Here is a 17,399-nt window from a genome sequence, read left to right on the forward strand (position 1 = left end):
CTACACAGTGGAAGTTTTGTCTGAATTTTGTTTTTTTGCCTCCCCAGTGCTTATGACTGTATCTACATGAGAAAACCCATCAGTTCAGATCTTCCCCTATGTTAAAATGGGTTCGTTCAGTTCTTATTTTGGATATTCGTCTTCTTAAAGAGAGTGGCTGTCCCTTCTTAGTTAGAATAGCCAGTGTAGATTGAATATGTGGTCTAGCTCCAGCTTTTTTCTTAAGTGGTAACCATGGGTAACTAAGCTATATCATCCATAGTTAGATAACAACATTCTTTTATTTTCCAAAGGAAGGTTGCTTTTGGCTTGGTATCAACTCCAGTCCTTTAGTTTTAGGAAAATGAAATCTGCAGCTTGGAGGAAGTACAAAATCTCTTTTCCACTGAGTTTTGTTTTGGGTTTCCAGAGTTCTTAGGGACTAAACAGTACGCATAACAATGAACCTGGTAAGTTTTAAGTATTCACTTTCTTAAATGTCTTAGAATTGGAAGGGATTTTGGGTTGTTCCACCCAAGTGGCAGTTTTACGCATTTTGCATTTATCCTCCTGCGGCTGATAGCTCTCCCCCCAGGCATCTTTCATGGATATATAGGTCTGATCATTGGGAGGTTTCCCCCTCATACAGAGATGCCACACTTGTCTAGCTTCTATTTCCAGTGTCACATAAATTGCATCCACTGGCTCTAAAGATACTGAAAAGAGTTTAAAGGCACCTCTTTGCTAACTTAAGTGGTCTCTTTTCCTAAGAAAAATAGCCTAGTTGATTTTGAGATGATATATCTAGACCTACCTACCTCCCTTCCTCCCTCCCTCCCTCCCTCTCTCCCTCCCTCCTCCCCTCCCTCCCTCCCTTCCTTCCTTCCAATCATGTGTGTGCTCACCTGTGTGAGTGATTCGTGTGTGTGTGTGTGAGTGATTCGTGTGTGTGTGTGTGTGTGTGTGTGTGTGTTATGTGCCCATGTGAGTGTGTTGTGTGTGTGTTCTGTGTAGCCTGTAGAAAAGCTAGGCTTTTGATTTTGAATCTGTCCATTTATTAAGAGTGTTGTAGCAAGTGGAGGAATAAATAACAAGTTACAAAGAAGTAGCAGACAGGAAGCAGCAGGTCAGGAGCTCATGGATGGGAGCACAGCCAGACAGTGGAGCATTTCCACCAGATGGTACTATAGTCTAGTCCATAGAAAGGTGGCTACACTGGGAAGTCAGTGGCTCAGCTTCCCCCGGCAGTCGGCTGGACACACGGCTCTGCTGGATGCATGTCTTAAGTCCCCGATTTGATGGGGTTAGCTCTGCAAGCTCATAATTGGGCTGCACCAGGCATCTTCGCCGGGTATTGAGTGTGAACATTTGATCTGATGCTGTTCTCTGTCCACTAACTTGCTAATTATTCCTTTGCACATGTGTTTTTGTGCGTAGTGTGTCCATGTGAGTGCCCCAGTGTGAGTGTATGTTTGTATGCCTCAAGTGTGTGCGCTTACCAGGGGTCAACTTTAGGTGCGTTGACAGGAACTGTTCAGATGTTTTTCTTTTGCTTTTCTTTAAGGCAGGGTCTCACTGGGATCTGGGGCTCATCGGTTGGCAAGGCTGGCTAGCCAGTGAACCTCGGCAGTCCAACTGTCTGTCTTCCTCGTGCTGTGACTGCAAGCACGTGTTACCACGACAAGCTTTTTATGTGTATTGGAGTTGAGTTGAAGCTCTCTTGCTCGTGGCAAACGCTCAAGCTTGTAGATTCCTTCCTTTCCTCCCCTCCCCTCCCCTCCCCTCCCCTCTTTTCTTTTTTTGGTTCTTAAGTCATGGTCTTACTTTGTTGACCAGGTAAAGGTGTGCCTTTTCTTTATTGAGACATGGCTTGACTGTGTAGACTGGGGACTCCCTATGCAGCCTATGGTGCCTGGCCTTGAACAGCTACTGTCACAAATATGAAATGTGTGCCACTACACCCTGCTAGATGTAAAAAAAAAAAACAAACAAAACAAAACCCAACCATTTTACCATGACTCCATTTTGATGGCCAGCACCACCACCAGTGGCTAAAGGGGACCATTTTTTAGGGGTTCAGGGCTGTTGTATTCTACTTTCTCCCAATTTTCATGCTATTTCAGGTATTGTGAAGATTCTTCTATCCTGTGTAGCCTTGTGAAACCCTCTCAAGAAGCAGCGTGGTGGCGCACATTGGCAATCTTGTACTCAGGATGCAGAGATGGAAGGATCAGTGCAAGACAAGTCCAACCTAGTCTGTAAAGTGTCCCGGGGCTGCCCAAGCTGGATGCTGGCGAGCTGCTGTCTCCCTCCCCTTCTCCCTGCTGAAGCTCGGAGGATTCGAGTCATGAGACACCAGCTGTAGCTACTCTAGGGTACTCATATTGTCTACCCTCTGCTTCAGGGCCTCTTTGCCAGGTCAAAAGTTAGGATGATTGTGTAGAATCGATGACAAGAACTGCTGGGGGGCGGGGTGTCTTCCAGTCAAATGCAGCTCAAATGTTGGGGGCTTTGATCAATGCATTAACAACAGATTGCAACTAGCCCAAAGTTATCTGCAATTGTTAGTTTGCTTGGATTCTGTGCCATGTATTACATGCATTATTTCTCATTCTGGTGTGTGTATGTACTTGTGTCTGGAAGCCAAAATTCAACCTTAGGTGTCATTAATAACTTCAGGTTTCGTCCATTTTTTTTAAGACTTAATTTTTCTATTATGAGTATAGGTATATTTATGTATGAGTACCACATGTATACATGGGGCCTTTAGAGGTCAGAAGAGGATGCTGGATCTTCTGTAAGGAATTATAGGCAGTGAACCACCATACGGGTAGGTTCTGGGAATGCATCCCAGGTCCTCTGCAAGAGCAGCCAGTGCTCTCAGCCCCTGAGTTTTCTCTAGATGGCCCCTTTTTTTGAGACAGGGTCTCACTTTCTTGAAACTCCTCAATTAAGCTGCATTTGCTGGTGATGGAGCTCCAGGAATCCTCCTGTCTCCCTCGTGCTGGGATTGCAAGTACAAGCCACCATGGTGACTTTCTGGTATTACTGTACTATGGATTAAGCTCAGTTCCTCAAGCTCGCATGGCAAGCACTTTACTATTGATTGAGCTGTCTCCCAGCCCTGTAGCGTTAGCTTTCTAAAATCCAGAACTATGTTTAAGTTAACGGTGTAGTAGAGCTCTCAGTGGTACCTACCTCGGCTCTGTACCACTGGGCGAGGAGGCCAACCTTGGAGTGGTGGTTAGAGCCTCCTTGGAGGCTGAAGAGTGCTGACAGGGCTGTAATTGTTAGTTTAGTAATTGTTAGTAAGGCAAGTCAGGCACTGTTTGTAGGGATGTGAGGGAAACTGAGAAATCTTAATAATTTACATCATTCAAAAAATTAAATCTCTGGGCTGGAAAGATGTTTCAGTGGTTAAATGCACTGTCTGCTCTTCCAGAGGTCCTGAGTTCAATTTCCCAGCAACCACATGGTGGCTCACAACCATCTGTAATGGGATCTGATGGCCTCTTCTAGCATGCAGGCATGTATGCAGATAGAGCACTCATATGTGTAAGATAAAAATAAATAAAATCTTTTAAGAAAGTTAAATCTCTATTAATGTGAGCTTTCATGTGGGTGCTGGGGACTGCATCTTCCGATTCTCTGGAAGAGTACTGTTGAGCAGTCTCTCCAGCCGTATTTTTTCTTTAGATTTCATTTTCTCTTTATGTATGTGCATGTGTGGGTACCTTCAGAGGTCGGAAGAGAGGTTCCTGGATCCCATGTAGCTGGTGTTACAGGCGGTCACGAATTGCCCCATGTGGGCGCTGAGATCTGGTCTTTGGTCCCTCTAGGAGTAGTATAGTATCATAACTATTGAGCTACCTCCCTGGGCTCAATAAACTTAAAAAAAAATTATACCTTTTAAAACAAATTATGTGTATGTATCCATGTGGGTATGTGCACATGAGTGCAGGTGCCCAGGAAGGTTAGAAAAGGGCATTGGGTCCCTTGTAGCTGGAAGTTAACAGGCAGCTGTGACCTGTCTGACAAGAGAGCTGGGACCTGAGCTTAGGTCCTCCGTAAGAGCAGAACTTGCTCTTAACTGCTGAGCTGAGCTGTCTCCATCTATGGAGAGTGCCAGTATGGTGGCTCATGTCTGTAATCCCAGCATGAGGAAGCTGAAGCAGGAGGACTGCTGCGAGTTAAGAGTCAAACTCAGACTATATAATAATATATTCCAGGACATCTTAGGCTACAGAGTAATACCTTGCCTTTGGAAGGAAGGAAGGAAGGAAGGAAGGAAGGAAGGAAGGAAGGAAGGAAGGAAGGAAGGAAAACCTCCAATGATTTAAGTAGTTTTAATATAGCAGTGAACAAAACGCCAAGGTTTTTGTCTATGTTTTTGAGAGAGGTCTTGTTGCCAAGCTAGGCTGGGGCACATGGAAGGAGGAGGAGGAAGAAGAGGAGGAGGAGGAGAAGGAGGAGGAAGAGGAGGAGGAGGAGGAGGAGGAAGAGGAGGAGGCAGCAGCGGCGGCTGTTCACAGTTACATTGCAGGTATCCAGCATGGACACAGGTCAGGGCCAGAAATCCTCTGTGTCAGCCCACGGGGCAGGTAGCTGGTTCTGTAGGGTACACACATTGCACCCAGCTCAAAATGCCAGTTTGAGGTGAAGGTCCCAGCATTTGAGAGGCTTGGTCAAGAGGGGAGTGGGGAGTTTAGGGGCAGCCTGGGTTAAGAAGCCATGCATGGCTCTTCTATGGAGGTCAGAGAGCAGCTTTGGAAGTGCCTTGCTTCCATCATGGGGGACTCTGGGGCAAGGACCTTCCCCCACTGAGCTACCTCTAAGGCTCCAGAAGTCCCAGCAGACTTGAGAATTGAGTTGAAGAAGCACAAGTTAGGTCCTGTTTTGAGGTAGAATTCTTGTAGCTTTTTATTTTAGCTTTTGGCATTTCTTTTAGCATTGAAAAATATTTTAATAAATGGGCCTGCTGAGTGTGCATCTGGCATCTGTGGTGGGCCCAGTTATTACAGCAGTTCATGATAGCCAGAAGTGTGAGATAAAGCTGAACTCAAGGTCTGTGTATGGGCTGTGGAGTGAATGTCTCTGTCTCTCTGTCTGTCTCTGTCTCTGTCTCTGTCTCTCTCTCTCTCTCTCTCTCTCTCTCTCTCTCACACACACACACACACACACACACACACACACCCCACCCCCTGCCATGGACAGTTGTAATGGGTCCCATCATTACTGTTTGGCTAGTTAGGCAAAGGCAGGAGGCTGTGACTCTTCCTTGTCCTGTAGATAGAGGTGCTTTGAATGTCATTGCAGCGCTTTCTGCCCTGGCTGCTGTGCAGAGGAGCTCTAGCCCAAGCCCAGCCTGCTGCCCGAGACTGCTCTCTCCCCACTCTGCTGTGACTGTGAAAGGCAGCCGCAGATGGTGGACCAGCTCTGCCTGGGACTGCTGTTGGCTGCAGGATGCTCTAGGGATGGAAGCCAGGAACTCGCTGGAGCTGGCAAGTGGCGTTTCTGGGCCTTAAGAGAATATTTTTGTCCTTCTGATTCTGCTGCTGTTTTAGTTTTTATTGTTGTGGAAATAGTCCTCCTCTGTGGCTCGATTTGGCCTGGAACTCACTGTGTAGCCTAGCCGAGGCTAGCTCTGAACCTCAGCCTCAGTCACTGTGACTGGCACTTGCAGTTATCTCTTAAATCTGTCTAGTGATGAGTGGATACTGAAAAGCCAGAAGAAGTTGTAAAACCAGATCCTTAACACTCTGCTATGAGAGGTCCAAGGGTTAGGAAGTGTAGACCAGGAGTCTGTCAGAGTTCATCATGGTCCTCTGAGGACCTGTCCCCACTCACTGTGACAAGTTCTTGCTGTAGACACCAGGCTGGCATGGAACTCACTCTTCTAAGTTGCTAGGATTGTAGGCGTGCACACCATGCCCAACCCTATAATTTCAAAGTACACATTTATTTTATTGATATCTACACAGAATCGTAAGTGTAGTTGCTTTTAGAAGTTCATACAAAAGACAAAGAGTGAAATATAGACTAAATATCACCAAAGTGGGCATAAAAATATTATCATTTATTTTATGGGTCTAGCTGCTTTGCTTGCATGCATATCTGCACCAAGGCAGGAAGAGAGCGTGGGAGTCTCTGGAACTGGGGTTACAGAAGTTTGATAGCTTCTAGCGGGGTGCTGGGAATTGAACCTGAATCTTCTAGAAAGCAGCCAGTGTTGTTAACCACTGAGCCATAAATTTAGCCTCTTAAATAACCTTGTGTGCACAATTGCACATGCATGTGCATACCGGGGCATATGTAGAGATCAGAGGACAGTGTGCGGGACTCAGTTGACATTTTAAGCAAAGCAGTGGCACCTATCTGTACTCTTAGGGTGGAGTGACTTTGACACAACTTAGTTTTATTGGCTGCTTTCTTCCCTTGCTGCCTTGCCTGGTGAGGGGTGTATCCTGCCTGGGTTTCGGTCCTCTCTGGAGGCATCTTAGATGCCCTGGTTTTTATAACGAGAAAGGGAGGGAAGTCACTCTTGCAAATATGTCATTCTCTCCGTGCACTCTTTGGAGAGCAGCCCGGGCATTTCTGACCTGTGTGCCTGTGGTGTTTTTCTCCTTTCTCTGGCAGCGGAATAAGTGTGAATGTTTTGAAGTGTCTCTAAAATTAGTCTCCTTGGTAGAGCATTCGACTTCAGGTATGTGCTATTTGAAATGGCAGTGTGGGTTTGAAGACCAGAAACTTTAGAGTAAAGTTATGGTTGAAATCAAGGGGCTTGTGCCCTGCAGGTTCTGTGATGAATGAGGGAAGCACCGTGGGTGTCTAGGTGCTCTAACACCTGTGGAATATAAGTAACCATGGGAATGGATCGTCCCTTCAGAGAGCAGGATGGCAGTTAATTGCTTCTTTAATTTTATTTCATGGATGTGGATGTTTTTCTGCATGTATGTATGTCTGTCACTTGCATGCCTATTTCTGAGAAAGCCAGAAGAGGACCCTTGGGCCATTTGGAACTGGAGTTAAGATGTTTGTAAACCAATGTGTTGTGTCCTCTGCAAGAGCACCCGGTGCTTTTAACCACTGAGCCATCTCTTCAGCACCTAGTTTACTGGGTCTTAAATCCATTGTTTTTTCCTCCTCCTTTTGATTCTGGACCAGCTTAGCCTGAGATTTTAAGAAATTACTAAGTCAGCATAAATCCTGGTCATATGTTGAGTCTTTCTGGCAAGACATAATAGGATGTTTTATGTAGGGAATAGATGTCCTAAGAGAACATTGACTAATTCTCAAGTCCTCCAGCATTGTCTGTTACATTGAAAAGATGCAAGTCAGGCTGACTCACTCAGTGGGTAAGAGCACAGACTATTCTTTCACAGGATCAATTCCCTGTAATGATATTGGGTGGATCACAACTGCCTATATCCTGTATTCAACTTTAGGGGGATCTAACACCTGGTACCTATGGGAACCTAACACTCACATGTGCATCTCTACCTACCTCACCTACATAATTAAAAAATCAAGTGGTACATGCCTGTGATAACAGCTGTTTGGGAGACTGAGGCAGGAGGATGAGAAGTTAAAGGCCTGCCATGGCTGCTGAGCTAGTTCAAGGACAAGACCCATCCTGGTGAACTTAGTGAAGGGTAGAGGATGTAACAGCAGATGGAAGAATTCTTTAGCATGAAGCCCAAAGATAAGACAGGACTCAGGCCCATCCCCTGTTAGGTAGCTTTAGTATCCCCCTTTCAGATTTCCTGCTGCCTGGCATTCACTTCTGCCTTCTAGTCATTTCTGAATGGTTCCATCCTATGTTGGGCACTGTTCTTGTATCTTCCTTCTTTCAGAGTGCCTTGATAATGAAGTGCTTGTATTGATAGTTTACGGTGAGCAACACTGTGGCATGGCATATCAGAAACCACTGTCACCCATAAATAGCACAACATCTAGTCATCGCCCACCCTGTCCTAGATGCCAGCATGTATGTGTCCTGCTCTGCTGTGGCTGGAGGCTCTATGTTTTCCAAATTCCCTTTCCACACCTCCAGTACCTGCTGATTTCTTACCCAGATCCCCCACTGAACCTCCCTCGACTCCCTGGCTCTACCTCCTGGTCAAAGACCCATCTGCTTATTCCTTGGACAGCCAGACTAGAGGAAGTGGAAGAAGAAGCTTGGACACTTGGTTTCTTAAAAACATGATTAAAATTTTAGATAAAAGATATCTTCCCTGTCTTTGAGAAAGGGAGGAACATTATAGCTATTTGAATCTTTTATTGCTATTTGTTTTTATGTCTGTCTATCTATCTATCTATCTATCTATCTATCTATCTATCGTGTGTGAACTTGTGGGACCCAGTTTTCTGCTGTTCTGTGGGTTCTAGAGAACAAATGAAGGTTGTCAGCCTTGGTGGCAAACACATTTACCTTTGATTCACTTTGCTAGCTTGAGGACTTGCCTTTCTTTTGTCTAGGGTCCATCTTGGATGTTTAGTTTATATTTATCACTGTGATCGCCTTCTCCTTACTTCTTTTTTTTAAATTTATTTACAGCATTGAAAAATATTGATGGACCAGGTTGGTGACACATGTCTATAATCCCAGCACATGGGAGGCTGAGGCAGAAGTGTCACCAGCTAGTTTCAGGCCAGCCTGAAGTACATACAAGGTCTTGTTTTGTTTTGTTTTTTTAATGTAATGGGAGCTGGAGTTTTTCTGTGTTTAAGAGCACTAGCTGCACTTGCAGAGGACCCAGGTTCAATTCCTGACATCCACATGCTGGCTCAAAACTTTCTATAACTCCAGTTTTAGGAGATCCCATGCCCTTTCTAGTGTCTGGGCACTAGGCACATGGTGCACAGACATAACATACAGTCAAAACACTCATACACATAAAATAATAACTTTTAAAAAGTTGAAGGGGCATCTGGTTCCATGAGACTTTGAGTGACCCACTCAGCTGAGCAGAGCTCTTCCCCTGAGAACAGGAGAAGAGTGCTTTGGTGGAGGGAGACTATAGACCGAGAGTCAGTTACCTGAGGAAGCTGACAGGGGGGCCTTTGAAGTCTTTGCCTTGGTGAGGTGTCTGCAGAAAGACTCCGGGATCCCATTATGGGAATCCAAGAGTTGGCAGACATGTTCTATCTCTGCGTTTGAAACTGCACACTAGGAACAGCAGTGTAACCACAGCTTTGCTCTTAGAAGACGGAAAGGAAACCCTGTGTCCAGGATTAGGAACAGACTACTCTTACAGACGAGCATGCATGTGGCCAAAACACCGGGGCATCACAGTCTCCCCCCTTGTAGAAATGGCTTCACTTAATGAAATAAGCAACAACAACAACAACAACAACAACAATAAAAATACAAAAACCAAAGAGGGGGGAGAAGGAAATCAGGCATAACAAAAAGTTTATAGGTTTTTATGTAAAACATTTTAATTTTGGGGTTCAGGAGGGGAGAGGGCAGGGGTAGGATCTTGCTATGTAGCCCAGGCTAGCCTCACTTGTAACCCACCTGCCGTACTGTCCGTAGTGTAGGGGTTATAGGTGTGTGCCACCATGCCCTGATAACACCTGCTTGTTTCAAGAATCAAAGAGTAACCTTTGCCATAGTTGAAACAAATACTGGTCAGTCCTTAGATTTTGTTTTTATAATTTATTTTAAAGGCTATTTATTTATCTGTGTGACTGTATGCCATATGTGTGGGTACCTGCAGCAGCCAGAAGAGGGCATCAGATCCCCTGGAGTGGAATTATTTGAGGTACCTGACCTGGGTGCTGGGGTCTCAATCCAGGGTCCTCTGCATAGGCAGCAACAGCCTTTGACTATGGAGCTACCTCTCCAGCCCCAGATCCTTAGTACTTAGTGACTACAGCTGTTGCTGAAGGGCGACTGACTGCAGGCTGGCCTGTTAGTGTGCCCCAGGGCCCCTCGGTGGCTGAGGAAATCCTGTGGAAAGTCTTGACATCAGGTCTTGCTCCCCTCCCCAGCCTGTTTTGGGAGGGTGTGTGCCGGGCACATTTTTTAGTTCTCTGCCAGGTTATGAGAAAACTGAAGGAGGGAGAGGGGAGAAGTCACACCTGAGCAGTTGTGGCAGCTTGTGCCACCTGCGCAGAGGGGTGGAGAACAGTGGCTCTTCGAGCTGATCCACAGCCAAGACACTTGCTGCTCAGGGGGTAGCTCAACAGCCTCCTGCCATGACCAGGGTCAGATGAAAAATGAAATTCCTCTGTTCTCTGAATGGGGGTAGTCACTGGACTGGGATCAGGTTTCAGGGATGCAGAGAAAGAGCCCCAGGAAGGAAGAAAGTATAAAAGCCCACTCCTCCAGACCGTTGTGCCTGGTGTGGGTACCAGAACAGATTTGCAGCTTGAGCCTCAACACTTGCTTCAGTGCTCTGAGCCTGGTAGTCCTCGGGTTCTGGCTGACTTCCAGAGCACTAACCCTTATCTGTTTCCTTGTGGTCTTCTGCTGCCTGTTTTTCTTGGCTGCCTGAGAGGCAGCGTGTGGTACTCCACCAGATGTTCATGGTGTGTTTTATGAATGCACATGTTCAGGTACAGAGCCAAGAAAACACTCAGGATGTAGATGTCTGCATTTGTGTGCCTAATGAAATTCTATCTTTTTATGATTTATTATGTTTTAAAAAATGAGTGTTTGCACTGCTCTTTAAACCAACAAATGATGTGCTGTGGGAGGAGGCTCTGTGTGTGTGTGCGCGCACGTGCGCGCGCGTGTGCGCGCACACACAGGCATGCACACATGTGGAGGCAAGAAGAGGACTTTGGAATTAAGGCTTTTGTAAGATTCTTGATTTCCTGTGTGGGTACTGGGATCTAAATGCTAGTCCTCATGATTGCCCAGCAAGTACTCTTAGCTGCTTAGCATCCCTGCAGTCCCAGCAAGTTACCTTTTCAGTTTCTTCCTGAAAGAAATGAGGACAGGAAGAGAGTTGAGAAGTGAACCCAGGCAGTCTGGCTATAAAGTGTATATGTTCTTTAGCATTACACTAGACTCAGAATTTTCTTCATAGCTACTAGTAGCATATTGTCTCTGTGGTACTAAGGAAGGAAAGCCTGTGCCTGATTCACAAGGCTGACTGAAGCTTGGATCCTGAATGTCTGGAAAGACTCATTTGGGCTAAGTGCCACAGTGACTTCCAGAATGTTTGCAGTAATTTCTACCTCTAGAGGACTTGGGCTTGATTGTTTGCCTTGCTTATTTTTGACACACATTCTGTGGTCAGGATGTCCTTAAACTCATGATGATCCTCCTGCCTCAACCTTGTGAGTGATGGAAGTGGAAATGAGTCACTCCACGCCCAACCTGAGAACGTGTGTGTGTGTGTGTGTGTGTGTGTGTGTGTGTGTGTGTGTGTAAAATGCGTGAGCCTGCTCATGTGTGCGGCTGCGTGGCGGTGTCATCAGGAGTCTTCCATGATTTCTAGACACCTTTATTGAGGCAGGCCTCTCAGTTAAACCCAGAGCTTGCTGATGGAGTCTAGGCTAGCCAAAATCTCTAGGGACGCCTCGTTTCTACTTTCAGAGCTCTATAGTTATGGGCTGGCCACCACATCAACTCATTCATGTCGGTTCTTGGGATCTGAACCCTGATCCTCACAACTGCATAGCAAGCACTTTATTCACTAAGCCCACAGTCTTGGACCTTTTTTTTTTTTCAAGGTCAAGGTTTCCTGTAGCCCTGGCTAGCCTGAGGCTCTGTAGTAAAGTATGTCCTTGAGTTTTTGGTTGATCTGCTACATCCACCCTCCAAGCTGGGACTACAGGTGTGCACTGCCGTGTCTGGTTTATACAGTGCAGGGGGATGGAACTCGGGTGGGCTCTCCATGCCAGGCAAGCGTGCTACAGATGCAGCCACATCCTCATTCCCTGAGACCATTATGTCTGCGCTGCAAAGCAGTGTGTGGGGATGAGTGACATTTCACAGGTGTGTTCCCTCTTGTTTTGTGAGTCAGAACCTCTCCCCAGGACCTAGGCTGGTTCATTGAAGTAAACTGACTGGATCACAAGCTCTAGGGATCCTCCCATTGCCTCCTTCCTCAGCACTGAGATGACAAGCACGTGTTACCATGCTTGGCTTTTTATGTGGGTGAGCACCACTGAACTTATCTTTTCAGCCTGTTGTTATTTGTGGCTGGTTCTGTGTACACTTGGGTACTGTGGAGGTCAGAAAACAGTTTGCATGTATGAATCCCCTCTACCACGGGTCAGGCTTAGCAGTAGTAAACCCCTTTACCCAAGATTTTCTAAAATACTTTTTTGGAACGCTTTCATATATATACATATATATAATTTTTTTTCTCCCCCTCTTGACCCTCTTCTCTAAGACTTTTAAAGTGGTTTTAGTTTTTTTTTTCAGACAGGGTCTCACAATGTTGCCTTGGCTGGCCATAGGCTTAGATTTTGCAAAACTTACTTCAATTAGGGTTCTTTAACACTTCGACCTCCCTTCTAGCCCATCTACCAGAGGTAGGGGGAAAGAAAGGTTAATAGGAAATGGGGGTTATGGACCCGTTTAGAGGAAGTTCTCTGGGGAGATCCCAGTGTTTGTTGTCAGGATATCAGCAGTCCAGTTCAAAACATCAAACAAGAATCAATAGTGGCAGCCCAGTCTAATTGGCAAACACCAAACATGAATCGGTAGCAGTGGCTTGTTTCAGAAGAAACTGTGAGACCCTGCAAAATCAGCAGGAGTCCGTGGAAGTGGCAAGAAGCAACCAGAGTAGCATGAGAAAGTCTTTGGTGAATTACTCTCTATGAAGTCATGACAAGCCAAGACGAGCTACATGGTGCAAGGTGAACCATTGCCAGAGCCTGGTCACTCTGTCGTGGGGGTCATCTTTCTAGACATCACTGGTCCTCTTATATGTCTGCATGATATGACATAACTGAATCTCAAAAGAAATCAGGAATTTTCACTTCAGTGACCTGGAACTTGTCTTTGTAGACCAGGCTAGCCTGGAACTCGGAGATCCTCCACCCTCTGCCTCCTGGCTGCTAGGATTAAAGGTGTTTGTCACCATGCCTGGATCACGTGTTTTCTTTAGCAAAGTAATACGAAGGCTAACCAGTTCATAGACGGACTCGATATTTTTCAAGTAAGTGCCTGACTAGCCTGCAGAGGGCAAGAACTAGTCCTTGGGATCACAGAGCTACAGTTTGGGGGTGACCAGGCCTCTTATGCCTGTGCGTGTTGGAACTAGCATGTTTTGTTACAGAACACAGAAGGGATGCTACTCAGGGGAGCCCAGTTTCTTCTCGTTTTGTCCCTTTCACACTGCATTTGGTGCTTACAGGGTGTGCAGCCTTGGTCCCTTGCCAAGGTCTTTCTTCAGTGGCATTGGATGGGTGCAGAATGTTTGTCTTTAGTGACCCAGCTAGGCAGCACAGGAAGTTGCTGTATGGTGGACATTTGACTAACTTATCCTCTGAATCCAGTTTGCTCTCACTTAGTCAGAACAAAGAGGCAGACAGGCACACACACACACACACACACACACACGCACACAGAGGGGATGGGGGAAGGTGTGTTATTATCTAGCCCAAGATATAGAACACTACTGGTACAAAATAGTACCTTTTAAATGCCTACTTCCCACCCTGCTCTTGCCAGCCACTGCCCTGTATCTTATAGCCTTGATTTCCCATATAGTTGTAATATGTAACTAATTGTTAAAATAATTTTTTTCTGCTTTCAACGTTTGTATAACTGGTCATATTCTTTAAGAAGAAAAACATACACCTTGCTTATATTAGGATTTTGTCAATAAAAGACAGGCGGGCATTGTATTACTTTTCTGTTGCTGTGGTAAACATCATGGCCGAGGCAGCTTACAGGAGGAAGGGTTTATTTCAGCGTATGGTTCCATTGAGATAAGAGTCTATGGCAGGAAGCCACAGGCATGGTAGCAGGAACGGGGAGCTGAGAACTGACATTCTCAACCACAGACACAAAGCAGAGAGCAAACTGGAATTAGACAAGCCTTTGTACTTGCAGTGCCCGTCCCCAGTGACATCACTCCGTCAACAAGGCTCTAGCGCCTAAATCTTCCCAAGTTACACCACCTGGTGTGTAGGGGTGGTGGTGGCATGGTGCATGCCCTACTGCATATGGGAGGCTGGAGGACACCATGAGGGAATCCATTCTCTCCACTACATAGATCCTGGGCATCTCTCGGGTTGTCAGGCTTAGTGGCCAGTGGATTTACTGGTGGCACCATCTTGCCAGTCTCTTTGAGACAAGTAGCCTTAGGTAGCCTGGAACTCCCCCTCTGTACCAGGCTGACCTTGAACTTGCAGCATTCTTCCTGATTTTGAGTCACAAGTATTAGGGTTTATAGGTGTGTGCCACTATGTCTGGTCTTTGTAATTTAAGTGCAGTAATTACTGACTTTATTTTTTTATTTTTTTGCCCAGTGATAGAAATTGCTGTTGCATTTTACAGTTGAAAGCTTTAAGCTTTGAGACAGGCCAAGTGGTAGGCTGTTGCAGACCCTGGCATCCATCACCTCCCAGCTCAGTGAGTTCTTAGTGGAAACACAGCCGCATGACCAGCAACCATATCTGGTCCTAGACAGTACCAAGTTCCCCTACGCAGCGCCTTCCCTAGAAAGAGACATCTTCTTTTCATTTTACAAATGCTCACAATGGGCTCCGCAAGGTGCCCATTTGCAGCTGGCTGAGTGGCATACTTGACCACAGCAATCTACTAGTTGCTTCCATGAATGTGCACAACCGTAAAACCTCAAACAAATGTGAGCTAACAGAACTCGGAAGCATGAATTTCGGAACAGTGAGCCAGTTGGCTGAAGCTCTGTAGATAACCAGTTTAAAATTTTAGCCAGGAAAGTGGAACTCGTTTGTAATCCTGACATACGGGAGGTTGAAGCACATGGATTTCAAGATAGGGCCACTCTATGTAACTTATAGATACCCCATTTCTGTCTGGCACTCCCTCCCCTGCACATTAGTGGAGATAGGTAGGTAGGTAGATAGATACATAGATAGATAACATAGATAGATAGATACACAGATACTATGGGAGACAATGAATGAATGAAAGTAATAGTATGTGTATCCAATCTTTGGACTCCTTGGGAATTTGGATCATCTTTGTAATTCATAAAACATGTTGGCATTAGCTTTTTTTTTTTTTTTTTTTTTTTTTTTGGTTTTTCAAGACAGGTTTTCTCTGTATAGCCCTGGCTGTCCTGGAACTCACTTTGTAGACCAGGCTGGCCTCGAACTCAGAAATCCGCCTGCCTCTGCCTCCCAAGTGCTGGGATTAAAGGCCGGCGCCACCACGCCCGGCTCTGGCATTAGCTTTTTAATGAGGACTTTTCCTTCTAAGTAACCTGGCCAGGGCAGGTACAAGCCAGCTTTGGGGGTGACCTGTTTTATGACAAGGTGCTTTGTTCTAGAGGATTTTCTTCATGGGCTAATCCTGATGGCTGTGGGTCTTCGTGGCAGGTAGAGGTTGAGAACTGTGTCTTGTGTCAGGGCAGTGTACATGTTGCTGTCATCCTGCAGGGGGCGGAGGGCCACAGCTGCTTGAAATCTTTGGGACCCTATGCTGCACTTGACCCCTTCTCTCAGTCAGTCACATGCTGGAGTGAGTGCCTTCCCTGCGGTTATTTTAAGCTTGCTTTGAATCAAGCCAAGGGACTGTCTCAAGGGACCGATGAAGGACATCTTCCTGTGCTTCTGCTTCTTGCATCAAGCCTGGGACCCCCTCAGCCTCCTTTGCTTGCACCATGCCATTCTGTTGCAGTGTCACTGCCTTGCTCCATGACTGCCACCTGCTTAGCTGATGCTCTGGTGTGCCACTGAAGTCTTGCTTTCCTTGGAGTGCCATGACTACACGTTGAGTTTGCACCAGGCCCCTCAATCTAAGTAGCTGGTCTCGGGTTTGGGGGTAACCTCTCTAAAGCTGCTTTAAAGGCCATGCCCTCCATATGTAGCCCTATGTCTATGGGTGTGCCTTCTACCTGTGAGGCTTGAGGCCCCTCATGTATGCTGAGTGCCCCCATCACCCGAGTGTGCTTCCCAAGTGTCTTCTCACTTCTTTCCTCTGGGCCTGTGAATGGCCAGGGGTGTAAGATGCTCAGTAATAGTGCACTTGTCTGCATGTGAGCCTCTGGGCTCACCCCCAGCACTGCCAGGATCAACACACCCATTGGCCATATAGCTGGCCACTTGTTCTAGTCATTCTGTGACTTGCTCCTTGAACGAGATGCTATGTGGGATATGAGATAATAGCTCAGGGTCTTAGGCAACCCAGCAGGTCTCCCCGGGAATGGTTGAGCCTTCTCCAGTCTTCAGCCTTGTTCTTGTCATTGTCCATTGTCTTGGTGACCTCCAGTGCTCCTAAGCTTTTTGTGTCCCACCTCCCTCCTTATTAAAATCTTGGCCATTCCTTTTCTTGTATTTGTGCTTGTGATGTCTCAACGAGTTGCTTTTTATAATCTCCTAGGTATTTTAAAAAGCAGTGCCCCATAGTAAAAACCAATATTAAGTAAAGCACTATAATAGTTACCTTCATTCAAACTTTGTTAGTGTGCCATAGATGATGAGCCAGAAGGCTAAACTGCCAAGAGTGTACTAAATTCTTTTCCTCCCATAATTTTGGAAAACAGATCTCATATAGCCCAGTTTAGCCTACAGCTTGCTAGTAACTGAGATAACTAACATTGGACTTCACGTCCTCCTGCCTCTACCGCCTCGTGCTGGAATTATAGGCTTGTGCCAATGCAGTCATCTTTGAAGCCTTCTTGAGTGTTTCTTTTTCCTCTCTTTAACAGAAGTTGGTGACGTGGCAAAACAGTACCTAGAAAAAGGTCTTTTGGTTCCAGATCATGTGATCACACGCCTAATGATGTCAGAACTGGAGATGCGGAGTGCCCAGCACTGGTTGTTAGACGGTGAGTAGGTGAGGGGCAGGCTGAACTTGGCCACCCTTGATTGCTCTCATCATGTTTTTACAGTTTATTAGCTGTTCCTTTCCCCAGCTCTGTCATTGATTTAATATTATAATTTGGCAACATGAAACCCAGTGTGGTTAGCAGTTGCTGGTCTTGCAGGTTCCCTGCAGAGCATGGTAGCTCACTTGACTCTAACTCCAAATCCAGGTGTTCAGTCCCTTCCGGCCTTCATGGGCACCAGGCATGTACATGGTATACATGTGAACATGCAAGCAGACACACACACACATAAGATGTAATGGATGTCCCCCTGGTGAAAAATGTGTGGATTAGAAAATATGCATTTTGGGGGGGGTAAATACAGAGTCAGTGCCATGGGATTCAGTCCAGTGTTTTCTGAGCTTTCAAAAAAGACAAAGGAAGTCATTTTGATTTTGTGCGTGTTACTCAACTTCTGTTTTGTTTTGTTTTTTT

At 46.0% G+C, this 17,399-nt stretch overlaps 1 protein-coding gene across 3 annotated transcripts in view; it reads left to right on the forward strand.

Moving 5' to 3' along the window:
* Positions 1–17,399, forward strand: part of Ak4 (adenylate kinase 4) — a 47,736-nt gene that overhangs the window by 12,885 nt on the left and 17,452 nt on the right. For all 3 annotated transcript variants that reach the window (XM_021200144.2, XM_021200145.2, XM_021200143.2), the window contains exon 3: positions 16,806–16,925. In XM_021200144.2, the coding sequence (XP_021055803.1) occupies positions 16,806–16,925 (120 nt within the window). The remainder of the gene's footprint in view (positions 1–16,805; positions 16,926–17,399) is intronic.

This window comes from Mus pahari, chromosome 6 (genome assembly GCF_900095145.1).
Source record: "Mus pahari chromosome 6, PAHARI_EIJ_v1.1, whole genome shotgun sequence".
Lineage (NCBI taxonomy): Eukaryota > Metazoa > Chordata > Mammalia > Rodentia > Muridae > Mus > Mus pahari.